The sequence below is a fragment of the Podarcis bocagei genome, assembly GCF_964188305.1.
Source record: "Podarcis bocagei genome assembly, chromosome: 3".
NCBI classification, from domain to species: domain Eukaryota; kingdom Metazoa; phylum Chordata; class Lepidosauria; order Squamata; family Lacertidae; genus Podarcis; species Podarcis bocagei.
In genome coordinates this window covers 91,618,979-91,646,703 of record NC_138127.1, presented here as the reverse complement: position 1 = coordinate 91,646,703, position 27,725 = coordinate 91,618,979, and the positions used below count along the sequence as shown (strand labels likewise).

At 47.2% G+C, this 27,725-nt stretch overlaps 1 protein-coding gene across 1 annotated transcript in view; it reads left to right on the top strand.

Annotated features, from left to right (window-relative positions):
* Positions 1–19,456, top strand: part of PTK7 (protein tyrosine kinase 7 (inactive)) — a 100,601-nt gene extending 81,145 nt beyond the window's left edge. Inside the window, exons 9-20 of the mRNA XM_081188443.1 lie at positions 1,745–1,880; positions 2,196–2,315; positions 2,563–2,712; positions 5,182–5,332; positions 7,446–7,573; positions 8,741–8,944; positions 12,517–12,672; positions 13,299–13,531; positions 15,032–15,112; positions 16,670–16,821; positions 16,927–17,105; positions 18,045–19,456. Coding sequence (XP_081044569.1) covers positions 1,745–1,880; positions 2,196–2,315; positions 2,563–2,712; positions 5,182–5,332; positions 7,446–7,573; positions 8,741–8,944; positions 12,517–12,672; positions 13,299–13,531; positions 15,032–15,112; positions 16,670–16,821; positions 16,927–17,105; positions 18,045–18,205 — 1,851 coding nt within the window. The 3' untranslated portion in view covers positions 18,206–19,456. The remainder of the gene's footprint in view (positions 1–1,744; positions 1,881–2,195; positions 2,316–2,562; positions 2,713–5,181; positions 5,333–7,445; positions 7,574–8,740; positions 8,945–12,516; positions 12,673–13,298; positions 13,532–15,031; positions 15,113–16,669; positions 16,822–16,926; positions 17,106–18,044) is intronic.
* Positions 19,457–27,725: the final 8,269 nt, after the last annotated feature.

The window sequence follows — 27,725 nt, the reverse complement described above, 5'->3', positions numbered from 1 at the left end:
GCTGTGGGTTAAACGACGGAGCCTAGGACTTGCTGATCAGAAGGTCAGCGGTTCGAATCCCCGCGACTGGGTGAGCTCCTGTTGCTCAGTCCCTGGTCCTGCCAACCTAACAGTTTGAAAGCATGCCAAAGTGCAAGTAGATAAATAGGTACTGCTCCGGTGGGAAGGTAAAGGGTGTTTCCGTGCACTGCTCTGGTTCACCAGAAGCGGCTTAGTCATGCTGGCCACATGACCCGGAAGCTGTACGCCAGCTCCCTCGGCCTATAGAGCGAGATGAGCGCCGCAACCCCAGAGTCGGCTACGACTGGACCTAATGGTCAGTCTTTATACATGCATGCACCCCGAATACAGTGTGTGTTTCAAGAAGGGGCGCATCGGTGCCCTCAAGAGAGCCCCCCCATTACAGCACAGCAAACCAACCCAATTAAACACAGCCATGTGGCCTCCGATCAGAGCCATTTTTCTTCTCTCTCTCTCTCTCTCTCTCTCTCTTGCATGCTCATTTAAACCCTCGTTGTGTGGTCTTGCAGTTCAACAGCTGACTGTGTCCCGTGGCTGTCTATATATGTGCGTATGTATGTATATCAGGTTCCAACTGGCGTAATCCTATTATGCAATTAAATCCTTTTCATTAAAAAAAAATACAACAAAAGGGAGACGGGCTCAAGCATCTGACACAGAACTAAAGAGGCTTTCATTTGCAGTCTCCTTTTTCAGTCCCCCCTTTCCCCTGTGAGATGCTTCTAGAAACAGGGCCCTGATCTGGCTGTTGCAGACAAGAGCCAGCTAGAACCTCGTCGGTGGTGAAGTCTTGACTGTGCCAGGTAGAAAAAGGGGGCACTTGAGGTTCTTTCGAATTCTGCCGTGGGGCTTTGGGGCTGGTGCCAGAGCCAGTTCTACTGCCTACAAAATAGACTTTTCACTTTCCTAGTTACACCTTTACGAAACAGAATTTTTTTAAAAATAGGGGGGGAACCCTTCTGATTTTTATTTAGTGGTTATTTGCTATTCTTTTCCGAGGCAAATCAGGGATGCCCTAACTTGCTGATGATTTAGTTATATCATCAATTTATTTACTGCTTGATTGTAGGGGGGCGGGACCGTTAAAAACAGCTTACAGAAAAGATAAAACGGTGAAATTATAACAGAGAAATTTACAGCCATGATTTCAAACGTACAGAAAGTTAAAACCACAATGGAATGGACTAAAACAAATTAAAACTCATACACACTTTCTAAACGTCTGGGTAGGCACGTCTGAATAAGAACAATATTTGTAATAGTTTATGACTTGTACCCTCCCCATCTGACTGGGTTACCCCAGCCACTCTGGGTGGTTTGCAACAGAATGTAAATAATAATAATAATACATTGAGAACTTCCCAATAATTTATTATTGAATGCCATCAGCAGGCATCAAAAAGAATGCAGTGAAGGCGCTTGCCAGATATCAATAGGCAAGGTGTTCCAAAGTGTTGCCACACTAAATGATCCAGTTCTTACAGATGCGGTGCAGTATTATGTTGCGCCTGCAAAAGGGCCAATTCCACCGATCAAAGTGAACCTTTGGAGCTCTGAAAAGGCATAAGGGTAAAAAATAAAGGTCCAGGTGAAGTCTCCGGCAGTGGAAACGGAAGAAGTAGCCTGCACAAAAATCACCCCCTGGAATTGTTTCTTTTGGCTTGGGCGACCTTAATAGGCCTTTGCGCTCATCATACGTTGGCCATTTCTGTACCTCTGGCAGGATTCCCGCTTTGAAATTGCCGAGAATGGGACGCTGCGGATTAACAACGTGGAAGTGTACGACGGGACAGTGTTCAAGTGTGTGAGCAGCACACCAGCCGGGAGCATTGAGGAGCAGGCTCGGGTGCACGTCCTGGGTATGTGACTCCTGTTGGGGGAGGAACTCTTCTCGTTTTCTGTATGCATGCGCTACACGAAACAAACGCATGCCCTCACAATTCAGCTGGGATTCCTTCATTGCTAAATGACCCCTGGGAATCCCTTCCGGCTATGAATCAGTCGGTAAGCGTGCGTCTCCTGCTCCTGAAGAATTGGAGCCTTTTCAGGGCCTCGTGTGCCTGAGCCTGTGCCGCCCACAAGCGCTAAACTGTCTTGTAAGGAGACCTAAGGATTAATTGTTTGGTGTTTGATTACTATGCTCATGTCTTCTTACCCGGGCATTTTAATTTCAGAGAAGCTGAAGTTCACCCCTACCCCTCAGCCTCAGCAGTGTGTCGAGTTTGATAAAGAGGTCACCGTCTCTTGTTCTGCCACAGGCCGGGAAAAGCCTGCAATCCAGTGGATTAAAACCGGTGAGGAGGAAATGTTCAGAATGTGCAATGGGCTTTGTATCGACAGGCCTTACTGCAAAAAAAAAATGTCTCTGGGTGTTTCCCTTTTGTTTTGCAGAGAAGCGCAGGAGCTTTGCATTGGGTTTCTAAAATGTTCATTGTCCTTTGTTGACAATAGTTTTCCTTCTCCGCAAAGCTAATCCTTCGCCAGGACATGGTAGGTCCTGGTCGGCTACTTACGGTCTGCTCCTGAATTGTCTCTACCCAGATGGGAGCAGCCTGCCAGCCCGGGTCAGTCAGAATGCTGGAAACATGAGCTTTCGCAAAGTGACGAGGAGCGACGCCGGAAAATATACTTGCATTGCTTCCAACGGCCCTCAGGGAGAAATCAGAGCGACCGTCCAGCTCACAGTGGCAGGTAAGCGTTGGGTAGAAGAGGATTGTCTTTTTAAGCAGTGCTTGGCGACTTAAGAGGTCCAAGATCCGCCAGCCTGATTTTCTGAGGAGGCCTGTGGGGGGTCAGTAGTCACTCTTGGTAAAATGTTGAGATATGGGTCAACACCACCAAAGAGGTGGGCTCCTGTTCATGGCTCTAGACACACTGCCCACCTGATAGCTCAGTCAGTAGAGCATAAAACTCTTGATCTCAGGGTTGTGGGTTCGAGCCCCACGTTGGGCTAAAGATTCCTTCATTGCAGGGGGTTGGACTAGAGCAGTGTTTCCCAACCTTTTTTGGGCAAAGGCACACTTGTTTGATGAAAAAAATCTCGAGGCACACCACCATTACAGCCCCGTGACGTCAGCGCGCAGCGTCACGCCGGGAGGGACGCACGAAAGTGTAAGTTTCAATTTTTTTCCCTCCCCCTTGCCGGGGAACCTCCAAGCTTTGGGGGGGGGGAGGAGGAGGCAGCAAAGCAAGGCAGGAAGGAGAGCGCGGCTTGGCTGGGTGAGCTTTGGCAGGGGCAGGGAATGAGAGCCGCGAGGCGGGCGCTGCGGACGGAGGCGCTGCCCGCCGAGCTCGCAGGCAGCCAGGCAGGCAGACGGCGAGAGCCCCGCGCTGGGCGGCCTCTCCTCGCCGTCGCCGCCCCGCCTCTCGCCGCCCGACTCGCCCGCCTCCCTCCAGGCAACATCTTGCGGCACACCAGGCAACATCTCGCGGCACACTAGTGTGCCGCGGAACAGTGGTTGGGAAACACTGGACTAGAGGACCCTTGCGGTCCCTTCCAACTCTACAAATCTGTGTTTCTGTTAGCCTTGTAATGCTGTGTTTGTGTGTGTGTGTGTGAGAGAGACAGAGACAGAGACACAGACAGACAGACAGACAGACACAGACTAAGGCTGGGCAATATTTGGTTTTCAACATTTTGATATATCACCAGCTAGATATTGCAATGTACTGATATATTGTAATATCTGAAATAAGGCTGGAACTATGTGGAGGCATTGGCTGGCATCACAGGTTTTTCTTATGATTTTCAATTTTATACATTTAAATAATTTTTGCAATCATTTTAACATTTCAAAACTTGACTTCCTACCCCCTCTTTTTGCGGTTCCTTAAATTTATTTTTTTATATTTTCTGCATTTTCCATATTAACTTAATTTAATCATTTATTCCATCTACTTTAAATGTATACTCTTATAAAACTGCAGGTTAATACAATACAGTCGTACCTTGGAAGTCGAATAGAATCCGTTCTGGAAGTCCGTTTGACTTCTGAAATGTTCAGAAACCAAAGCGTGGCTTCTGATTGGCTGCAGGAGCTTCCAATCAGTTGGAAGCTGCAGTAGCCCCGTCGGACATTCAGCTTCCAAAAGAAAGTTCAAAAACCAAAACAATCACTTTTAGTTTTCGGGAGCCGGAATGTTTGACTCCCAAGGCATTCGGGAGCTGAGGTACGACTGTAGTCCTGCCAATGTTCTTATCTGTTTACAGTTTCTTTGTGAATATTCAATAAATGAATTCCATTCTTTATGAAAAGTTTTGTAAAAGGTTGTATAGCTTTTTTAAAAAAGTTATCTTGATTTCTTATTTTTCTGGTAAGCTTCGCCATTTCTGCGTATTCCATAAGTTTTTGTATCCATTCTTTCGTCGGGACTTCTTTCCATTTTTGGAACACTGTAGTAGGACTGGGTGATTTTTGCCGCTGTAGTAGGGCTGGGTGATATATCATCCCAAACTGGTTTGAAGTCCATGTTGTGATGTCGGTTTCATAATTTTTGACCTGGCAATATATCACAAATCATAGAGCATGTGTGCACCCCCCCCCCCAATAGCACAGCCTTTTTCAACAACTGGAAAAGCAGTATAAAGGTAAAGGGTTGCGGCGCTCATCTCGCTTTATTGGCCGAGGGAGCCGGCGTCCAGCTTCCAGGTCATGTGGCCAGTATGACTAAGCCGCTTCTGGGGAACCAGAGCAGCGCACGGAAATGCTGTTTACCTTCCCGCCGGAGCAGTACCTATTTATCTACTTGCACTTTGACGTGCTTTCGAACTGCTAGGTTGGCAGGAGCAGGGACTGAGCAACGGGAGCTCACCCCGTCACGGGGATTTGAACCGCCGACCTTCTGATCGGCAAGTCCTAGGCTCTGTGGTGTTACCCACAGCGCCACCCACATCCCGTATATAGACGTTTAAATAAGTGGCTTAGTCGTCAGCGGGCTACTGAGACTTCTGGGGAGAGTGGCTTTCAGAACTGATGGTTGCCATCCATATCAATTTCCAACATGCTCTCAAATTAAATGTCTGCACCTGGGTGCAGCTGTCTTTCAGTCCTGCCTTTTCTTCTGGGAAAGAAAAAAGTGGCGAACTCTAATGTACCTAAACTCATACAATGATATGAAAAACAGCCACCAAACAATGTGAAGTTTCTTCCTTATTTTTAGTTTTCATAAGCTTTAAGCTGCAACCAGAAGACACAACCGTCTACCCGGGACACACAGCCATGTTCCAGTGCCAAGCCGAAGGCGACCCGGCGCCACAAATCCAGTGGAAAGGGAAGGACAGGATTCTGGACGTTGACAAATTCGGGCCCAGGTAATGGTCTATCCCCTCCAAAAAATTCTCAATACCTCTGTTGGGGAAAGGCATCCTTTCACCCACTAAGTTGCACCCCCAGTGCTTCTGTCCTGCTCACACAACAGACTTCCACTTGGATGAAGGAACTTCTCCCTTCTGAAGCCCCCCAAGATCTGCTGCAGAGACTTCTATTTTGGGGGGGTACATGGGGAGAGGAGAATGAAGGGGAGTCCTGGTGCTTAGCGTTGGATTCAATCCAGTGGACGTCCAAGTTACTTGTGTCTGTTGATTTCACCGAGTCTGCTCTTTCTTTATATCCTGCCTTTATCCCAAGAAGCTGTAGGTGATGACCATACGTCTCCCCATTATATCCTCACAACAGCAACAACCCTGTGAGATAGGTTAGGCTTGAGAATTAAGGGACTGGCCTAGGATCACCCAGCAAACTTCATGCCCGAGTGGGGATTTGAACTCTGGTCATCTCCCAGGTCCTGGTCCAGGCCTCTTAACCGCTGCACCACCCTGGCTGCAGAGTATGATTTAGTTGTATACAGCCCTTAACTTGTTCCTCCGTCGCCTCCTGCAACGAGCCTCTTGCATTCACCCGTTGCTTTACAGCAGGGCCTTGTCGACTTGAATTTCAAGTTCTGCAGGTAAAAAGAAGCATTTTTGCAGTAGCTGCAGCTTAGTTGACCCAACCGTGTTGCCGTACTAAACCGCATTAGAAGCCTATGTCTTGACGGTTCACCAAGTCTCTTGCCTGCTGTGTTTTTACAGAGAGGGAGGCTCTCTTCTGCAAGACAGGGGTCACCTCCAGGCCTCTTGAGTCCTCTGGCTGCACTTCTCCACAACCTTCTCCTTTTGTATATGTGCGTGGGAAGAGCATGGCACTCCCTAGCCCATGGCGCAGCTCTCTCCGGTTCCCGCACAGCCGAAGCGAACACAATAGGCAGGCAATTAAGGGATCATCCCTTTTGCTCTGAAGGGCATGCGGCAAGAACCAGCGTTTAGGGTTGATTAAAAAGCCAGGCAGACTCTTTAACAAGAGCGTGCCTCAAAGCAGTACAGCACTGTTGCAGTGGAAGGTAGGTGGAAGCACCCAGAGTGGAAGCACACTCCTGCTCAAAAGGATCGCTGGTAGCAGAGTGGGGAAAGGCTTTGGCCTAAAGCTTTGTAGGGTAGGAGGTGAAGGTCAGGGTGCACCAGTGGACTTGATCTGTTGGAAACCCCAGGGGTCAAATTTGGCCCTTGTCACTCCCCACGCTACATCCCCCCATCCAACCAGTGATACCCCTCCACTGGCTCTTTTTTGCAGCCTCCTTGGGTGGGCGACGCCTGGGATAGCTCAATTGGTAGAGCACAGGATTCTTATTCTCAGGGTTGTGGGTTCGAGCCCCTTGTTTGGCAAAAGATTCTTGTATTGCAGGGGGATGAACTCAATCACGCTTGGGTTCCCTTCCAACTCTACAATCCTATGATTGTATGTCTTTAGGCGCCTGGCAAAAACATTATTCTTTACCCAGGCCTTTGGCCTTTGCAATATGAGTGGACTGTCATTATGATTTTCTTCTCTGATTTTATTATTATTTTTATTATGCCACGTCGGTTATGTTTTCGATGTTATAATTGCCCTGGGATCTTCGGGAAAAGGGCAGTATATAAATTGAATAACAGCCATGCCTTGGAAGTCGAACAGAATCTGTTCCGGAAGCCCATCTGACTTCCAAAACTTTCAGAAACAAAAGCGTGGCTTCGGATTGGCTGCAGGAGGTTCCTATCAGAAGCCCCGCCGGATGTTTGGCTTCCAAAAATAGTTTGCAAACCGGAACAGTCACTTCCAGGTTTGCAGCATTCAGGAGCCAAAACATTCAAGAACTAAGCTGTTCGATAACCAAGGTACTACTGTATTATTATTATTATTATTATTATTATTATTATTATTATTATTATTGCTGCTATAATAACAATAGCAAGAACACGTAGTAATGCTAGTAGTAGTTCACTAGAGCTGCCCTCCTAAAGATGCCGTTCTGTGGTGCAGGTGTATTCTGTTTGCACAGAACCGTGCTCTGGGGCTACCTAGGGCGCTTCTGCTTACTGCCCCCCCCTTCTTGTCTGCTTCCTTTTGCAGGGTCCAAATTATGTCTAACAACTCTCTGGTAATCTATGACGTCACCAGTGAGGATTCCGGCAAGTATACGTGCATCGCCGGAAACAGCTGCAACATCAAGCACCACGAAGCTTTCCTCCACGTCGTGGGTAAGGGATGTTCGCATAATATGCCCGCTCAGCCACTTCACTCTGCAGAACTGGCACTGTTAAAGGCGCGCCACATACTATTCATTGCACATTTGTAAGAAATCAGTCTTGTAGTCGACCTTGGGAAGATCCTTTCACTGTAATCTTCTCTGCGGCTGCTAAAAACATCTTTCTTTAGGCAAGCCTACCCATTTATAAATATGTGTGGAATGTTGACATAGGCTTTAAATGTCTATGCCTAATAAAGGATCTTGATTGATTGATTGATTGATTGACATAGGCTTTAATATGGTTTTTTAAAAAATTCATTGATTTCAGTTATTTTTGTTTTGTTTTATTAATTTTCACAAAATTATAAACAAACAAAACACACACACACACACAAACAAACAAACAAACATAAATCATAACCTTATTGAACATTGTTATTAACATTGTTAAGTGACTTCCTCGCTTCCCCTTGGTTGAATTTCCATGCATATCCTTATAACGGCTTTCCAAATCCTAATTCTTATAAACCTAACTTGGTTCATTAACATCCTTATATCTTTTCAATTCAAAATTGTACATGTTAAACATCACTTATATAAATTCCTAAGCCAATGATTTCAGTTATTTTTGAATGTTTTAGAAGCTTTTTTAAAAATCCGTGTTATTGTTTTCTCTTTGCAAACTGCTCTGAGGGTTGTTGTTTTTTTTAAAGTACAGACAAGCAACATACAAATTTTATGAAATAAGTGTCCATTTCAGAGTGGTCAGGCAAATGTGTTTGGGGTGCAAAAAAGTGACTATGTTTTTTGGCAAGACATATTCTTCATACTTGTGGTTGAAAAGGAGAAGGGCAGAATATTCTCGTGTCTGCATACTATGACACTTAACAGCATCACTAGGTGGTAGCCACCGTTGGACACAAAATACCCTACGCAGACTGGTTCTAACAACATCTGAAAAGAACCGTTCAGCCTACTCAAGAGGCAGCACATGCTGGCACAGCTGTCCTGATGAAGGGAGGGTTGTTGGGCTAATTCTGTACATTGCAAAGAAAAGCTAAGAGCATGCTTGGTTGTGGTATGTACTGTGGCATGTGGTGACCAGATGTGGCCGCTGTGATGTGGAGGCAGCATCACAGGCCTCTGTTTCATGTCATGCCCTCCTTCTTGCTTCCAGACAAACCGGTGACAGAAAGGGAGGGTGCACCAAGCAGCCACACTCCCTACAAGATGATCCAGACCATCGGGCTGTCCGTTGGAGCTGCGGTGGCGTACATCATAATTGTCCTGGGCCTCATGTTTTACTGCAAGAAGAGGAGGAAGGCGAACAGGCTGAAGAAGCAGCCGGAGGGGGAGGAGCCAGAGATGGAGTGCTTGAATGGTAAGATGTTGGAACTTGAATCCCGGCCAGGAATGGGGAAACCTGCCTTCAGCTTAGGCTTCCTGGTTCAGAAGATGAATGAATTATTCCCCTTTGTTGTGGACAGATGCTTGGGCCTGCAATGGTTCCTTTTCAGGAAGCTAGCCTGAAGAAATGTCCAAGTTGATGTATAATAATAATAATAATAATAATAATAATAATAATAATAATACTCTGGGTGGCTCCCAATTGAGTATTAAAAATGATACAGCATTAAATATTAAAACTTCCCTAAACAGGGCTGCCTTCAGATGTCTTTTAAAAATAAGATAGCTGCTTATTTCCTTGACATCTGATGGGAGGGCGTTCCACAGGGCGGGCGCCACTACCAAGAAGGCCCTCTGAAATCACGTGGTGGCAGCGGGAGGCCCCATTAGCTAAAGTGGTACCTCAGGTTAAGAACGGACCCCCAGAATGAATTAAGTTCTTAACCCGAGGTACCACTGTAGTTGTTTATTTCCTGGACATCTGAAGGGAGGGTGTTCCACAGGGCAGGCGCCACTACCGAGAAGGCCCTCTGCCTGGTTCCCTGTAACCTCACTTCTCGCAATGAGGGAACCGCCTGAAGGCCCTCAGAGCTGGACCTCAGTGTCCGGGCAGAACAATGGGGGTGGAGATTCTCCTTCAGGTATACTGGGTCGAGGCCGTTTAGGGCTTTAAAGGTCAGCACCAACACTTTGAATCGTGCTCGGAAACGTTCTGGGAGCCAATGCAGATCTCCCAGGAATGGTGTTATGTGGTCCCGGTGGCCACTCCCAGTCACCAGTCTAGCTGCCGCATTCTGAATTAATTGCAGTTTCCGGGTCATCTTCAAAGATGGCCCCACGTAGAGCGCATTACAGTAGTCCAAGCGAGAGATAACTAGAGCATGCACCACTCTGGCGAGACAGTCTGTGGGCAGGTAGGGTCTCAGCCTGCGTACCAGGTGGAGCTGGTATCACACTGTGACAGAGCCTTCCCTCACTTGGGATGGTCCAAAGGATGCTGGACACCACAATTCCCAGCCAGCGCCAGCCAGCAGTTGTAGATTATGGGAGTTTTAGTGCAAAACACCTGGAGGACAGAGGACTTGGAAGGCCAGTCTAGGGATCATAGACAAAAACTAACAATCTCCAGGAGTTCTTGAAAGATCTCAGATGTGACATTGCTCACCTCCTAACTTAATCCATAACTTGTACTCAAAATCTGCCTGGAAAGTAGATAACACTACTTGTTGTTGGGTTTGTTTTTTAATGGGGATCTGGGAGATTATAGGCAGTCAACTTAGCATCTGTCCCGGGTACCATATATTGGGAGAAAGTGGTATTAAAGGTGGAATGATGCAGAATATAGAAGTCTTGCTGAAGAAGTACTGGGTCCCGCAATGCTGGTTCAGAGTTCTTTGAGAGTGTCAATAAGCGTGTGGGTAGAGGTGATCTGGCCACATATTTGGCTTTCAAAATGCGCCTCACTGAAGGCTCCTAAGTAAACTTATGGGATAAAAGGGCAGGGTCTCTTATGGATGAATAACTTACTAAAGAATAAACTGACAGTCCCAGAATCGAGGGGGACTGAGCACGTGTGCTTCTTACCTTGTTAATAAGTTATTTGGAGATAGGGATGGGCACTGAGGAGGCGACCAGATTTGCAGATGGTACTAGATTATTCAGGATCCTGAAAACTCAAGGAGATTGAGAAGATCTCCAAAAGGACCTCTCTGAATCAGGTGAATAAGCAGCAAAATAAGTTCAAAATAATGCACATTGAGGCAAAACATATTCCTAACTTCACACTTGCATCGATAGGATCTGAAGCATGCTATTCTGTTGCTTTTGTGGAGAGAAACTTAGCAAAACACTTTTTAAAAATGGGAAGGAACTTCTATAAATTTGCTTTATTTAGAGGGGGCATGATTTTAAATTACTTTGGGGCTGATGTTAGTAGGTTTTTGTAACTTTCCCTCCCAACGCTGATAATAACCTGCAGGAAATAATGTAGCTGTGCAGGGGGGGGGGACTGTCTGCCTCTTTCTAAATTGCTATCTCCTGCCTTTTGAGATGTTTACCTTTTTGTGCAAGGCAAACTTCATCTGCCGGGCTCCTCTTGAGAATGCAGGAGCTGCCCAGAATACTCTTATTAATCCGTCACTGCCGACAGCGGGACCTGCCTGCTGCTTTGACTGCTGAGGGGCTGTGATGAGTTCTGATCCCGACTACTGGAGGGCTATGAAATAACCACGAGGGGTATCCAGCAGGAGCCTGGAGTGATAGGCCAAACAGCAAGAGGGGCTAATCAAATTGCAGGAGCTGGAAGGCAGCCAGTTCTGTGCACTTAGCAGGCTCCTCTGAATTCTGTGGTAGCATCGCCCTCTAGCGACCAAGGCAAGCTGATTTGTAGGGGAAATGGACTGTTCTGCCTTGAAATCGATCCCAAATTCTAGAAGGGTGGTTGCATTGAGTCCTTGCTACAGAAACAAAGTTTTCTGAGGGTGTGTGTGGCACAGATAATGATCTGTCTTGTGGAATGGGTTTGATAGGTGAGTGGAGCAACACACCTGCCCAAGTCCTTTGCACAGTGCTGCTATAATAATAATAATAATAATTAATAATAATAATAATAATAATAATAATTTATACGCTGCCCATCTGGCTAGGTTTCCCCAGCTCCCCAGCCACTCTGGGCAGCTCCTAACAGAATATTAATAATAACAGTAAAAACATCAAACATTAAAAACTTCCCTAAACAGGGCTGCCTTAAGATGTCTTCTGAATGTCAGGTAATTATTTATCTTTTTGACATCTGATGGGAGGGCGTTCCACAGGGCGGGTGCCACTACCAAGAAGGCCCTCTGCCTGGTTCCCTGTAACCTCACTTCTCGCAGGGAGGGAACCGCCAGAAGGCTGGACCTTAGTGTCCGTGCTGGATGATGGGGGTGGAGACGCTCCTTCAGGTATACTGGGCCGAGGCCGTTTAGGGCTTTAAAGGTCAGCACTTTAGATGCCTGACAGCCATGTGATTGTTGGGTGCTTGGGAAACACAGTTTGCCAGCCCTATGCTTGGCAAAGCTGCTTTCTGCGGGGATCAGCTGCATGACTTGAGTTTCCCCGTGGGGAACTCGGTTGCACAGCTACATCCCTGCTGCCTTACATCTGATGTCACCTATGACATCAGGTGTGAAACAGGTTGGTGGTGCTTTAAGGGCTAAATAGGGACCCAAGCCAGGGCCAGATTTGGCTTGCGGGCTGAAGGTTCCTCACCCTGCCCTTGTGAATCCAGGGAGGAGTTCTTGCCTTCTCGTTCCCCTCTGCATTCACCCCACAGTGTTTCAGCTGCGCAGAGCTCTTCGGTTGCAATTAGCAGCCGCACAGCAGAACAGCGATTGGCCTCCTTTTATGGGGCTGCTGGGAACTGGGCTCCCCTGAAATGCACCTTGCATGCACCTTGCAATCAATGCTTTTGTTTCCGGAGGCTCGTTAGCACGGAGTTTGCGATCCCCAGGAAGCGTTCCGATTCTTAGAAGCGGTCCTTTTTGACAAACCCGTTTTTTCCCCCAGGGGGCACTCTGCTGCAGAATGGCCAGACCACCGCTGAGATTCAGGAAGAAGTGGCCCTGACCAATCTTGGCAGCGGCTCTGCGGTCAGCAAGAGGCACAGCGCCAGCGACAAGATGCACTTTCCCCGCACTAACTTGCAGACAATCACTACCTTAGGTAATGCTGCATGGCAACAATGTTAGTTTCTGTTTGCCACTGTGCAGTGCTTTGGAGTCACAAGACTCTGTTTTGCATTCCACACATTCCAGGCTGTTGGAAGTCAGACAGGAGATGGATGTGACGCTACTGGTTTCCTGTTCCTTTGTTGTTCAGTTGCTCTCTGCTTTCACAGAGAGAGGATGTATTTCTTTTCTGTCTGCGTAGCTTAGTAATAAAACCTAGCAATGTAGCCCAAACTTCTCATATCTTCCCTGTGCTGGAAACTCTGCTGAATGGGGGATGTGCCTGGAGCCTTATCAGAGGCTCAGGTCGTTAATTATCGTCGGAGGGCGATTCCGTCACTCTGTCGAATGCAGATTCCGACAAACAATCCTGCTTTGCATGTGCTTGCTGGTGACCTCAACCTTTCCCCCCTAGAGTTTGACCACTTGACATTTGCTTTCCGTTACTTAACTAACACCGCACACTATAGGTGTAAAGTATCATGTAGCTATTTGGGACCATGGGTAAATAGGTCAACGGTATTCCGTGCAGGACATATGGAGGTCTTGTGCAGTACATTGTGTTGGTTTATCTCCCCACTTGCCACGAGAACAGCAGCAAAGGTTGTCCTCTTCTTCCAGGGAAGGGCGAGTTTGGAGAAGTCTTCCTGGCCAAGGCCAAAGGCATCGAGGACAACGAAACCGAAGTGCTTGTTTTGGTCAAGAGCCTTCAAACGAGGGATGAGCAGCTGCAGCTGGACTTCAGGCGAGAGTTCGAGATGTTTGGCAAGCTGAACCACAGCAATGTGGTGCGGTTGCTGGGCCTTTGCCGGGAAGCTGAGCCTCACTATATGGTTCTGGAATATGTGGATCTGGTAAGAAGCCCCTCTGGGACTGTCAAATCTTTGTAGGAGCTTTATGGCAGGCAGTCTGGCCTTGAAATCGGGCCAACATCTCTCCCCTGCCAAAGGCGTTTTACTGAGGCCCAACATGGTGTGGTGCTTATAAGGCCTTAGGAGACCAGGGTTCAAATGCCCGTTCAGCCACGAAGCTGGTTGGGTGATGTGGAGCCACTCACAGACTCTTTTAAGTCCAATCTGCCTTGCAGGAGGTAAACCACGTACAACGCCTTGATTTCCTTTGTGGTATAATAGAAAATTAAGGGACGGGGGGGGGCGCTGTGGGTTAAACCACAGAGCCTAGGACTTGCCGATCAGAAGGTTGGCGGTTCGAATCCCCGCGACGGGGTGAGCTCCCGTTGCTCGGTCCCTGCTCCTGCCAACCTAGCAGTTTGAAAGCACGTCCAAGTGCAAGTAGATAAATAGGTACCTCTCCGGCGGGAAGGTAAACGGCATTTCCATGCGCTGCTCTGGTTCACCAGAAGCGGCTTAGTCATGCTGGCCACATGACCCGGAAGCTATACATCGGCTCCCTCGGCCAATAAAGCGAGATGAGCGCCGCAACCCCAGAGTCGGTCACGACTGGACCTAACGGTCAGGGGTCCCTTTACCTTTATAATTGAAATAAATAGATTATACTTTGACTGATGCTAAAAGGCCCATTGACTAGGGGAATTGCCACAATGAAAACAGTGGGATACTCCTAGGGTACCGCTGACAATTGAAGGTCTTGGGTAAAGCGGGATATGCCTGCTTGTTAGACATCTCTTCGAGAGGCAGATAAACATTGGGTGGCCCTTAACTGCTTTCTAGTTTGGGAGCAAACGCCAGCAGCTTATGTAGAAACACCAGCCACTTGTATTGGAGGTGACTGCATAGATTTCAGTCTCCGAAATGAATGGAGTGACGAGGGAGTCTGGATTCTATACAGGGCAATGTTACTTTGTAAGCAAAGGGAATGTATATATAATCATTCACCCACTTTTGAAAGCTTCCTGAATATAGCAGTGAGATAAATGATTGCAAAGCAAATGAGATGAGGAGGAGGAGGAATACCATGACGTTAATGGAAGATAATATTTGGGTTCGTAGGGGGTATTCCAGATTATATATGAACGTAGAAACATGGGACACTATTTTATCCTGAGCCCAGACCATTGATCCATCTTAGCACTGTCTCCATGGACTGGCATCATCTCTCTGGGTTTTCTGGCAAAGGACTGCTCTTGCCCTACCTTGAGATGCCAGGTGCTGACACCTGGGACCTGCATGCGAAGCAGAGATAGTTGCAGGCACATGGAAGGAATCTCTCTCACTCACACACTCTGTTGGTTTTGTGCTCTCCTGGTAGCACCAGAGAAGACGCCACCGCTTTTGCCTGGGCAGATGAGGCCATCCCTGTCGTCGTCCTTCCTGCCTTTCGGTGCTTTGTGCGTGCAGTTCTGAAAACAGCAACTTCCTTTTCTTTCTTGGCAGGGAGATCTGAAACAGTTCCTCCGGATTTCCAGGACTAAAGATGAGAAGCTCAAACCGCAGCCCATCAGCACCAAGCAGAAGGTGAAGTGGGAACTTTACACCACCAATTTCCCCTGGAGAAACTTTGCAGCAATTTCCCTGAGGCAGTTTTATGCTTCAGCATGTGAATAAGCCAACAGCCAAGGGAGGAGGGAACAAGGCGCAGCCTGTTTCCAGGGGGCCGACTGTGATATAATTCAGTGGTATTGGTCTGAATGCTTGACATGACATATAGGCTACAACCTTAAATCCCCCTTCCAATCCAGGTGTATTTTATTAATGAAATTACTCAATTGCCCTTCACTGCAAGGTCCCAGGGTGGGTTACAACAATAGAATCTACCATTATAAAAAAACAGATAAGAGCATTACAGTACAATGAGAAAACACATAAAGCAGTGTTTTGTTTATATACATTTTTATTAATTTTTTAACATATCATTTCCAACAGTCATTTAACATAACTTCTTTTCTTATACAATGTTTTAGACTTCTGTCAACAACCTCTGAAGATTTTCCCTTCTTTATCACTTATTCTGCATTTCTGAATTTCTCTAATACTTTTAATTATCATTAACTAATAATTCTCTTCATAATCTTCCTTGCAATATTTCATATAATCCTCCTTACAGAACTCCTTGCAGTCCTACTAGCGTAATCTGCTTATTACAATTGCTTTTCAAATAGTTCAAATATTTACTCCAGTCTTCTAAGAATCTCTGGTCCTGCAGGTTTCGAATCCTTCCTGTTAATTTACCTAATTCTGCATAGTCCATTAATTTCATTTGCCATTCTTCTTTTGTTGGTAATTCTTCTTGCTTCCATTTTTGTGCCAAATAAAGCAGTGGCTTTCAACTGGTGTGCTGTGGCACCCTGGGGTGCCTTGAATGATGGCCAGGGGTGCCATATGCACCCCTGGCCTCTGCCACTCCTTCCTTCCCTCCCTTCTCTGATGCCCTCTCACCTCTCTTCCTCCCAAAGGCTTGCAGAGCTGTTTGTTGCAGCAGCCCTGGCTACAAGCTCCGCAGGCGAATGATGCCTCTGGGGCTGGCCCGGGGGTGCTCCCCAGGCCTCTGTGGGGCAGTGTGAGGAGGCACCCCTCCCTCTGGCAGCTCAGAGACCAGGGGCAGCAGCTGCGGCTGCCCAGAGGACTCCCAAGGAGAGCGAAGAGGAGAGGAGGCTGAGGGAACACTCCCCGAGGGAGGGGGTTCGAAAAAGGGGGGAGAGGCTGCAGGCAAGGGGCGACAGAACTGGACAACTCCTGAACCCCACAGTTGTGGCCACAGAAAGAATGTACAATGGTACCTTGGGTTACAGACACTTCAGGTTACAGACTCCACTAACCCAGAAATAGTACCTCGGGTTAAGAACTTTGCTTCAGGATGAGAACAGAAATCGTGCGGCAGCGGCGGGAGGCCCGATTAGCTAAAGCGGTACCTCAGGTTAAGAACAGTCCTCCAGAACGAATTAAGTTCTTAACCCAAGGTACCACTGTAGTTGGTCAAGGGTGGTGTGGGCCCAAAAAGGTTGAAAACCTCTGGCATAAAGCATTCCAGGTGACTTGATTACATTTTTACGGCGCTGGTCTTTTCCCAAACAGGTGTCCTTCTGCTGCCAGGTGGCCCTGGGGATGGAGCACATGTCCAACAGCAGATTCGTGCACAAAGACCTGGCAGCTCGGAACTGCCTTGTCAGCGCACAAAGGCAGGTGAAGGTGTCCAGCCTGAGCCTCAGCAAGGATGTCTACAGCAGGTAAAGAGAGACTGCTGAACCTCCCTTGGCCGGTCTGAATGCGGCACACTTGGGGGTTTTTAGGGGCCAGAGAACTGACCTGTCCTTTTGCTTCCTTGCGAGCAGCGAGTACTATCACTACCACCAAGCCAGGATCCCTCTCCGCTGGATGCCCCCTGAAGCCGTCTTGGAGGACGAGTTCTCCACCAAGTCTGACGTCTGGTCCTTTGGGGTCGTCATGTGGGAAATATTCACGCTGGGGGATATGCCCCATTCCAAGCTGGCGGATGAAGAGGTGCTGTCAGGTACGTACGTCCCCACTGGTGCCTATTCCCCGGGCTTAATAATAATAATAATAATCTATAGCCCGCTCATCTGGCTGGGTTTCCCCAGTCACTCTGGGCGGCTCTCAACAGAATATTAAAACATCAGACATTAAAAGGTTCCCTAAACAGGGCTGCCTTCAGGTGTCTTCTAAAAGTCAGATACAGTGGTACGTCAGGTTACAGATCCTTCAAACTCCTCTAACCCAGAAATAGTACCTCAGGTTAAGAACTTTGCTTCAGGATGAGAACAGAAATCACGTGGCAGCAGCGGGAGACCCCATTAGCTAAAGTGCTACCTCAGGTTAAGAACAGTTTCAGGTTAAGAACGGACCTCCAGAACGAATTAAGTTCTTAACCCGAGGTACCACTGTAGTTGTTTATTTCCTGGACATCTGGTGGGAGGGCGTTCCACAGGGCGGGTGCCACTACCGAGAAGGCCCTCTGCCTGGTTCCCTGTAACCTCACTTCTCGCAGTGAGGGAACTGCCCAAAGGCCCTTGGCGCTGGACCTCAGTGTCCGGGCTGAATGATGGGCGTGTAGATGCTCCTTCAGATATACTAGACCGAGGCCGCCTAGGGCTTTAAAGGTCAGCGCCAACAGTTTGAATTGTGCTCGGAAACGTACTGGGAGCCAATGTAGGTCTTTCAAGACCAGTGTTATGTGGTCTCGGCGGCCGCTCCCAGTCACCAGTCTGGCTGCCACATTCTGGAATAATTGTAGCTTCCAGGTAGCCCCACGTAGAGCGCATTGCAGTGGTCCAAGCAGGAGATAACCAGAGTACGCACCACTCTGCAGTTCTTTGAAATTACTGTAACCTTTACAAGAGTCTCAGTGCTGAGTTTCCATAGTGTGTGCCCCTTGCTAAGGGCTGGCCCAGCTGTCCCCTGTGTCCTCAGCCTCCTCTTTTTCTCTCTCTAGGTTTACAATCTGGGAAGATGAAGCTTCCCCACCCAGAGGGCTGCCCCTCGAAGCTCTACAAGGTGATGCAGCGCTGCTGGGCTCCCAGCCCGAAGGACCGCCCGTCTTTCAGCGAGATCGCCAACATGCTGGGAGAGAACCCGTCCGAAAGCAAGGCCTGAGCAGGGAGGTGCTGCCCGCCCTCCTCTAGCCGGGGTTGGGACACAGCGGGAGCCTGGCTTTTCTGGCATTTTGACTGTTACAGACTCCTCAAACCGGGACCTAAGAGTCGAAACCCAAAGGGACCACGGGATTTTTACACGCAGCGCCCACGCAGAGGGTCACAGACGCAGCGGTCCTGAAGGCCTCAAGGCCTCTCTTTTTCTACCACCCACCCCTCTTCCCTTGCGCCCAACCAGACAGCGCTCTTCCAGGTTCTACCTCCGATAATCCGCAGGGCTAGTTGGAAACAACGATGTCCCAGAGATGAAGGGGAATCTGGCAGCTGCCGCGGGCCAGTCACAAAAAGAGAGTCTCTGTGGTGATTCCTCTGTCTCGGGACATCTATCCTTTTCTCCCTCCCCTTGAACAAAACCCCTTTGGGGAATCCTTTTTAGCGAAAAGCACAGCCACGTTCCTTCCAGGAGCTAGAAAGTGTCTTAACATTGGGGGGGGGGCGGAGTGCAGCATGCTGGGGGCTTTTCTGTGCTGCTGTGCAGCCCACAAGGTTTTTTCTTGGGGGGGGGGGTAAGCACTGGGAAGAAGTCTAAAGTAAGCCCTGAGCAACGCCCAGGGGGAGGCTGTCTGATTCTGTATTTACAGCAAAACCGTGTCCCAGCGCCTGCCCAGGTCCACCTTGTGGGTTTGGCATTTCTTGCTGCCTTGATTTATATTTCTCAGTGCAATGGCTTCAGCAGCAGGTACTCCCAACCCTGTGCTTCGGTCATTTTCAAACACCTCCTTCCCCAGCCTTCCCCATATCAGTTGAGCTGACCTAGGAGGCTTTAGAAGGCAACCAGCCCCAGCTCCACTCCCTGGGCTGTACGCCTTATCTGAACAGGGTCCAGCAGCTTTTTTGTGTGGCCATATTACCCCCGCCATTTTCTTGGGAGGTTGTCCCCTTGCACAGAATCTGGTGTCCCACCCACACTGGAAAAGATACCCCCCCCTTCCTTGCCCCTCACACGCAGTCCTTTTCTTTCATCCGGCGAGGAACCTGTATATTTATTAAGCAGTCCTTCCACCTCTCTTCTCCTCGTGTCGTCCATCTTGTCAGGCCTTCTGGCACCTCCCTGCGTATCCAAAAAAACAGAGCAAAGAACACTTAAGTGCCTGGCATATGAAGGAGATTTCTCACTAGCTTTCCTGACTATCCAATGCCGCCTTTTTATATGATTATTTGGGGCAATGTTTGTTTTCCTTTCTTACGTTTTTTTTTTAAAAAGTTGACACCTCTCAGCCTTAGTAATTTTTTTATATATATTATTACTGGAATTGCAGCCTAGAGTCATTTTTTTTTTTAGTTTCAGTTTGCTTAAGCGGAGGGGTAGAACAGCCAACAGGTGTTCTTTTTTAAAAACAAATAATATGCTGCTCTCAATAAAGAGTCCCTCACTTTTTAAAAAAACCCATAAGACCAGACTTGTATTGCTTTTCTCTGCTTCCTCCCCACCCACCCTTCCCCACCCCTAGGTGGATCCTGCTGTCAAGAATAAAGTTATATTTTATTTGAGGCTCCAAGGAAGTCTGGTTGGGTGGAAACTCTCAGCTTGCACAAAGTGACCAAGAATCACTGTGTTATTTGGCAAGACGCAAAGAGCACCGTTCATCTCCTCATCAGCAACATACCTTTAGTTACCAGATCTGTTTGTTTGTTGAAATTAAAGCGTTGTCTCTATCGGGGAAGGGCCATAATTCAGTGCTAGAGCATTTCCTTTGCGTGCGAAAGGTCCTAGGGTCGATCTCTGGCATATGCAGGGAGACCTGGAGAGTCACTTACCTGAAACCTTAGAGAACAGCTTCCGGTAGGCAATACTAAGCCAGGTGGCCCATTTGGTCTGACTCTTCCAAGATGGAAGAAAAGAGATTCTGACGAAACATCAAGAAGAACTTTCTGACGGTAAGAACGGTTAGATAGTGGGACGGACTCCCTTGGAAGGCGGTGGGTTCTCCTTAGAGGTTTTTAAACAGGTTGGATTGCCATTTGTTGGGGATTCTTTAGCAGCGATTGCAAGGGGTTGGACTCGATGGCCCTCGGGATCCCTTACTGTTCTATTCGCTCAGGTTTATCTGCAGAAGATCAGGAGGGAGAACGTTGCCTTTGGCAGCTTGTAAGAGATATATATCACTGCGCAGCCTTCTCTCGATGACAGAATACACAAAGAGATTAGTTTTAAAATTCAGGAATCAGAAATGAAGTTCTTTTCTCTCGTCTAACGTCAAAGCATGTTACCAATAAAGCATATTTTTAGAGCAATTCATTTCATTTCCCTGGACATTTTCAAATGAAGAACTGAACGCATTAGTACAGATTGTACATATGCAAAGTGCCTTTCCCCTCTAGATGTGGTTGGGCGAGCCGTAAAAAGTTTTATCAAATCCTCTCCCGCAAGGCAGAACTATCCCCTCTTATCTCCACCTCTCCCCAAAACACAGATTAACCTACATAATCAATTGAGGCTACCATTATTGCTCTATAAACTTCAATTCAGCTGCACAGTTCCAAGTTTGGGATCTGCGTCATCTGAATAAATCGGCTCTACCGTTTTCTATCACTAGTTAGCATGGACCCATGAAGATAATAGTACCATGGAAATCTCTCGTTTCTTATGTTGTAAACCACCCTGGGATCTGCATTTGAAGGGTGGTATACAAATTTATTTACCGTATATTTTACTCTATAAGACTCACTTTTTCCCTCCTAAAAAGCAAGGGGAAGTGTGTGTGCGTCTTATGGAGCGAATGCAGGCTGCACAGCTATCCCAGAAGCCAGAACAGCAAGAGGGATTGCTGCTTTCGCTGTGTAGTGATCCCTCTTGCTGTTCTGGCTTCTGAGATTCAGAATATTTTTTTTCTTGTTTTCCTCCTCCAAAAACTAGGTGTGTCTTGTGGTCTGGTGCGTCTTATAGAGCAAAAAATACGGTAATAATAAATCATCATTGGTATTGTATAGATTTTTTTCTTTCTTTTAAAAACCCATACAAAGCTAGCAGGCACACCAACTCCTAGGGGCCAAGGCTGGGGCAGTTTCGCCACCCCCCAATGTATTTTTTGAAGTGGCTGGCCCCCCTCAGTATTCGGGGGGGGGTTCGTCTCTGCCCCCGGCTCCTCACAGTGTCGCGTGCACTGAAAGACAGTGGCTGTCCCAAGGTCGCCCAGTGAGCTTCATGGCTGGGGGCGCAGGATTTGAACCCGGATCTCCCCAGTCCTAGCCTAATTGCCACACCAGACTGTCTCTCACATATAACAAGAGGTGCAGCTACCAAGAAGACCATGTCTCGAGCAGCCACACACTTTACCTCAGGCAGCGGACTTTGATGGGTGCATGACAAGATTTAATCAATCCACTCGGAGAGAACTCTGATAATGTTATTCCTTTTCTGGTAACGTTTGGGCTAAAAGTACACACCGTACCAATTTTAAACCCTTTTAAAAATATGTCGTTACAAATTCCTCATAGCCGCTTCGGTTTAATTCCTCTAATCCCAGATTTCTGACAACAGCAACAAAAGCCTTAACTTTCCTCTGAAATCCATGGGGAGAGAGGAAGCACAGATGGAGCTAACTTAAGAAGGGAAATCCAGAGACTCAAAAGACGACAGCAGAGAAGGACCTGCTATATTTAGGGCAAAACTGAGCACAGGGCTGATTGCCCAGGCATTTGGAAAGGGCTGTGCAAGGGACTTTGATGGATGTCAATCACCTAGTGCCGGCAGAAATGGCTGATCCAGTTGGTCAAGAAGTCCCCAGCCTTTGCCCTCTTGCAGCAAGAACACAAAACAACAACAACACTGACTTTTTGAGGTTTGGAAAGTTGTTAGGAAAAATGCATCAAAATATTTTGGATGGATGGATGAATGACTTGTGGGAGGATTTTTAACCACCCCACAAGCATATTGGGATGGATGCTAATTGCTGTTTTAACTGTCCTATAAGCCAGAACAAATGTTCAGACCAGATATAGTCTAACGATTGTGTAAACCCCTTTGCTACAACAGCTCCACCGGCTGCCAGCTTATTTCCAGGCACAATTCAAAGTTCTGGTTATGACTTATAAAGCCCTACATGGCTTAGATCCAAGCTATCTGGAAGACCGTATCCCCTCATAAGAACTTACTCTGGTTTTGAGATCTTTGGGAGTGGTCCTTCTCTCAGTCCCACCACCCTCACAAGAATGCTTGGTAGGGATGTGAGAGAGAGCCTTCTTGGTGGTAGCTCCCAGATTGTGGAACTTCCTCCCTAGAGAAGCTAGACTGGCTCCCTGCTTGTTGTCCTACCAGCAGGTGAAAACATTCTATTAAGACTACATTTAATGAGGGGGTTGGTGCCAAGCAGTTTCTACTGTAATTGTTTGTATGGTTTTAATAGATGATAGATAGATTTAATTCTTTCAGTGTTTAATTGCTTTTTTAAAATTAATTTTTCTATGTTTTTAGCAGCTTTTGTTTTTATCTACAAGCCTGAGTGCCATCAGGGAAAATGAGGGTATGAATAAGTATACAATAAAAACAACTATAATAAGCTTTGTATTATAAGCAAATCAGGATGACCTAAATTAACAAGTTGTCCGGAGGGCAGAAACTTTTAAAAAACAAGTAAGAAGCTGCTGAGGTTCTTATGATGCTGCGCTTAATAGTTTTAATTTCTTCCAGGCGATTTTTCTTCAATTTGCAGTGTTGTGCTGGGAGAAGAGAAAACCCAAAAACTTTTTCTTTTCTTTTCTTTTCTTTTTAAATGCTGCATTTCAGTTATTTTCTACATAGCTTTATTTGACCTCTGATTCATATAAGCAAGCCCAGAGATAACTATTTTCACTGAGAGTCTTACCTTTTGGGTGCCATTCCTCCAATCACCACTGGAGGGTACTGTGTTGTAGGAGAACACCTAGTCTAGGGAAGTTATCTAGGACAGCTTATAATTGAGAATTTATCCTGATTTCTTTGCAAGCAAACTAGGTGACGTTCAGACCTGTTTGCAGAGAGGCTAGGTGACACTTTATCAAAGCAAGCATTAACTGTCACTTTCTATCTGACATCCCTTTCTGTCCCCCCAAAAGTCCGATTTGGGGGGGAGGGGTTGTTGCACAAGACCTCTCAGTCAGTTGCACAACCCGATTTTGCAGATATTCCGTTGAATCCCACCCCAAACCTGTAATAGTCTATAGGTCCGGTTGTATAAGGCAGTGTTTCCCAACCTTTTTGGGGCAAAGGCACACTTGTTTGATGAAAAAAATTTCGAGGCACACCACCATTACAGCCCCGTGACGTCAGCGCACAGCGTCACGCCGGGAGGGACGCACGAAAGTGTAAGTTTCAATTTTTCCCCTCCCCCTTGCCGGGGAACCTCCAAGCTTTGGGGGTGGGGGGGGGAGGCAGCAAAGCGAGGCAGGAAGGAGAGCGCGGCTTGGCTGGGTGAGCTTTGGCAGGGAATGAGAGCCGCGAGGCGGGTGCTGCGGACGGAGGCGCTGCCCGCCGAGCTCGCAGGCAGCCAGGCAGGCAGACGGCGAGAGCCCCGCGCTGGGCGGCCTCTCCTCGCCGCCGCCGCCCCGCCTCTCGCCGCCCGACTCGCCCGCCTCCCTCCAGGCAACATCTCGCGGCACACCAGGCAACATATCGCGGCACACTAGTGTGCCGCGGAACAGTGGTTGGGAAACACTGGTATAAGGTATTACAATTTGCTGATCTCCCCATCTGTGTGATTTCTTGAGAAGGATACGTCGTTTTCTTAATCTGCTCTGGCTTTACGGTGAGCTTTGGAGACCCGTTTGTTTCCAATCTTCTTTTAGCCGAAATGCCTTTTAGTTGGGAAAATTTGAGCTAGTTTCAGATTATTAGTGGCTATTTTACTGCTATTTAAATGACATTTTATATAGATTGGCTGGACTTTGGAGTGGTGTGTGTTTTTAAGGACTGTTTTATATTATGGCGTCATATCTGATATCATTATTATTTTCATAGAATCATAGAATCATAGAGTTGGAAGAGACCACAAGGGCCATCGAGTCCAACCCCCTGCCAAGCAGGAAACACCATCAGAGCACTCCTGACATATGGTTGTCAAGCCTCTGCTTAAAGACCTCCAAAGAAGGAGACTCCACCACACTCCTTGGCAGCAAATTCCACTGCCGAACAGCTCTTACTGTCAGGAAGTTCTTCCTAATGTTTAGGTGGAATCTTCTTTCTTGTAGTTTGGATCCATTGCTCCGTGTCCGCTTCTCTGGAGCAGCAGAAAACAACCTTTCTCCCTCCTCTATGTGACATCCTTTTATATATTTGAACATGGCTATCATATCACCCCTTAACCTCCTCTTCTCCAGGCTAAACATGCCCAGCTCCCTTAGCCGTTCCTCATAAGGCATCGTTTCCAGGCCTTTGACCATTTTGGTTGCCCTCCTCTGGACACGTTCCAGTTTGTCAGTGTCCTTCTTGAACTGTGGTGCCCAGAACTGGACACAGTACTCCAGGTGAGGTCTGACCAGAGCAGAATACAGTGGCACTATTACTTCCCTTGATCTAGATGCTATACTCCTATTGATGCAGCCCAGAATTGCATTGGCTTTTTTAGCTGCCGCGTCACACTGTTGGCTCATGTCAAGTTTGTGGTCAACCAAGACTCCTAGATCCTTTTCAAACTATAAATTTTATTTATAGTTTTATTGTTATGTAAACTGGCTTGGGAGAGCTGTCTTCCTTTTGCCCTGCAAGGCATCTTTAAAGTACTTTGAGAAACAACAACAGAAGAAAACAGCCAGCCCCCCCCACTACCTTTAGCCAGTATGATCAAAATGTCAATCAAAATGTCTTAAAGGAAAAATGTGCTAGATACGGGATCTACCAGGGATGTGATTTTTCTCATGTGCGTATGAGACACAAGGAGCCCTATCTAAGGTATAGATCTTTTTTGGAATGGTGCAAATATACAAGAGTTGTATCATCATCATCATTTATTATTTATACCCCACCCAGCTGGCTGGGTTTCCCCAGCCGCTCTGGGTGGCTTCCAACAAAATATTAAAAATACAAGAAAACATTAGACATTAAAAACTTCCCTAAACAGGGCTGCCTTCAGATGTCTTCTAAGATAGTTGTTTGTTTCCTGGACATCTGATGGAGGGCGTTCCACGGGGCGGGTGCCACTACCGAGAAGGCCCTCTGCCTGGTTCCTTGTATAACCTCACTTCTCACAGTGAGGGAACCGCCAGAAGGCCCTCAGAGCTGGACCTCAGTGTCCAGGCTGAACGATGGGGGTGGAGACACTCCTTCAGTGTGCCAGTGTGGTGTAGTGGTTAAGAGCGGTAGTCACGTAATCTGGGAAACCGGGTTCGTGTCTCCGCTCCTCTACATGCAGCTGCTGGGTGACCTTGGGCTAGTCACACTTCTTTGAAGTCTCTCAGCCCCACTCACCTCACAGAGTGTTTGTTGTGGGGGAGGAAGGGAAAGGAGAATGTTAGCACCTTTGAGACTCTTGAAGGGGAGTGAAAGGCGGGATATCAAATCCAAACTCCTCCTCTTCTTCTTCTTCTTCTTCTTCTTCTTCTTCTTCTTCTTCTTCAGGTATACAGAACCAAGGCCGTTTAGGGCTTTAAAGGTCAGCACCAAGATTTTGAATTGTGCTCGGAAACGTACTGGGAGCCAATGTAGGTCTTTCAAGACCGGTGTTATGTGGTCTCTGCGGCCGCTTTGTTTTGGTGCCAACTCTTGGGGAGGGGAGTGCAATGGCATTTCCTAGTGTTGTCAGTGACTCTCCAGCATGGAGGGATGTAAGAAGAGAGGGGGGTCCCCCTGAAGGATTGGTATTGGCAAGGTTTGTGGATGACACCAAATTAAATACCTCTACTATATGTAGGCTATAAAAGCTGTAATATATTGCTGAGGGCGACAGGAGAAGAGAAGAAATTGTACCCCTGAAAAAGAGGACATGTCCTGGAAAAAGAGGGCACATGGCAACCCTTGTGAGGAGTTCCAAAGAAGTACAGTGGTACCTCGGGTTACATATGCTTCAGGTTACAGACTCTGCTCACCCAGAAATAGTACCTTGGGTTAAGAACTTTGCTTCAGGATGAGAACAGAAATCGTGCTCCGGCGGTGCAGCAGCAGCAGGAGGCCCCATTAGCTAAATGGTGCTTCAGGCTAAGAACAGTTTCAGGTTAAGAACGGACCTCCGGAACGAATTAAGTACTTAACCCAAGGTACCACTGTATGTCCACACTAAATGAATGGGCATTAAAATTGCAAATGGAGTTCAGTGTATGCAAGTGTGATGTGGAGCAGAAAAGTAAATAAATCCAGTTTCTCACTTACGCTTCTGGAATCTGGACTTGCAGAGACTGACCAAGAGTGAGACCTTGGGGTTGTCTGTGGATATAGCTTGATGAAGAAGTCGACTTAAGTGTGTGGCAGCTGTGCAAAAAGCAAATTCAATGTTAGGAGTCCTTAGGAAAGGAATGAAAAACTGCAAACGACGTAGTGCAGTTATGCAGATCTATGGTGCGACCATACTTGGAATCGTGCGTGTACAGTTCTGATTGCCACACCTCAAAAAAGGTACTCTAGAGCTGAGGAAGTTGCAGAAAAGGGCAACTAAATTGGGGCTGGAGCAGCTCCCCCGTGAGGTGTCAATATCGGGGGCTTTGAGCTTTACAAACTGTGAGCAAGAGAGACAAAATAAAGGTGTATAACATGGTGCGTGGTTGGGATAACTAAAGGGAAAATGTATTACTGTGGTACCTTGGTTCTCAAACGCTGAAAACCAGGAAGTGTTTCGGTTTTCAAATGTTTTTTGGAAGCCGAACGTCTGATGCGGCTGTCAGCTGTTGTTTCCGGGGCGCCTGCACCAATCAGAAGCTGCGCCTTGGTTTTCAAACATTTCGGAAGTCAAATGGACTTCCAGAACGGATTAAGTTTGGCTCTTTTGTTTTTGCTAATAACTTTGCGTTTTTGTTTTTGAGGCTTTTCCAGTTAATTTGTTTTTGTGACTGTGTGGAACCCAGTTCAGGTACTGATTGATTGATTGATTGATTGATTGATTGATTGGTTGGTTGGTTGATTGATTGATTGATTGTGTGACTGTGGAAATGGATAAAAGCCTCCCATCCAAACAATGACTATCATCAGTGCACGTAAGAAAAAAATGTAATTTTATTTTTTATCATCTACAGTACTGTCTTATTTATTTTATAGTACAGTACATTGATTATTATTGGGACGCTGGTGGCGCTGTGGTCTAAACCACAGAGCCTAGGGCTTGCCGATCAAAAGGTCAGCGGTTCAAATCCCTGCGACGGGGTGAGCTCCCATTGTTTGGTCCCTGCTCCTGTCAACCTAGCAGTTCGAAAGCACATCAAAGTGCAAGTAGATAAATAGGTACTGCTCCGGCAGGAAGGTAAACAGCATTTCTGTGTGTTGCTCTGGTTCGCCAGAAGCGGCTTAGTCACGCTGGCCACATGACCCGGAAGCTGTACGCTGGCTCCCTCGGCCAATAAAG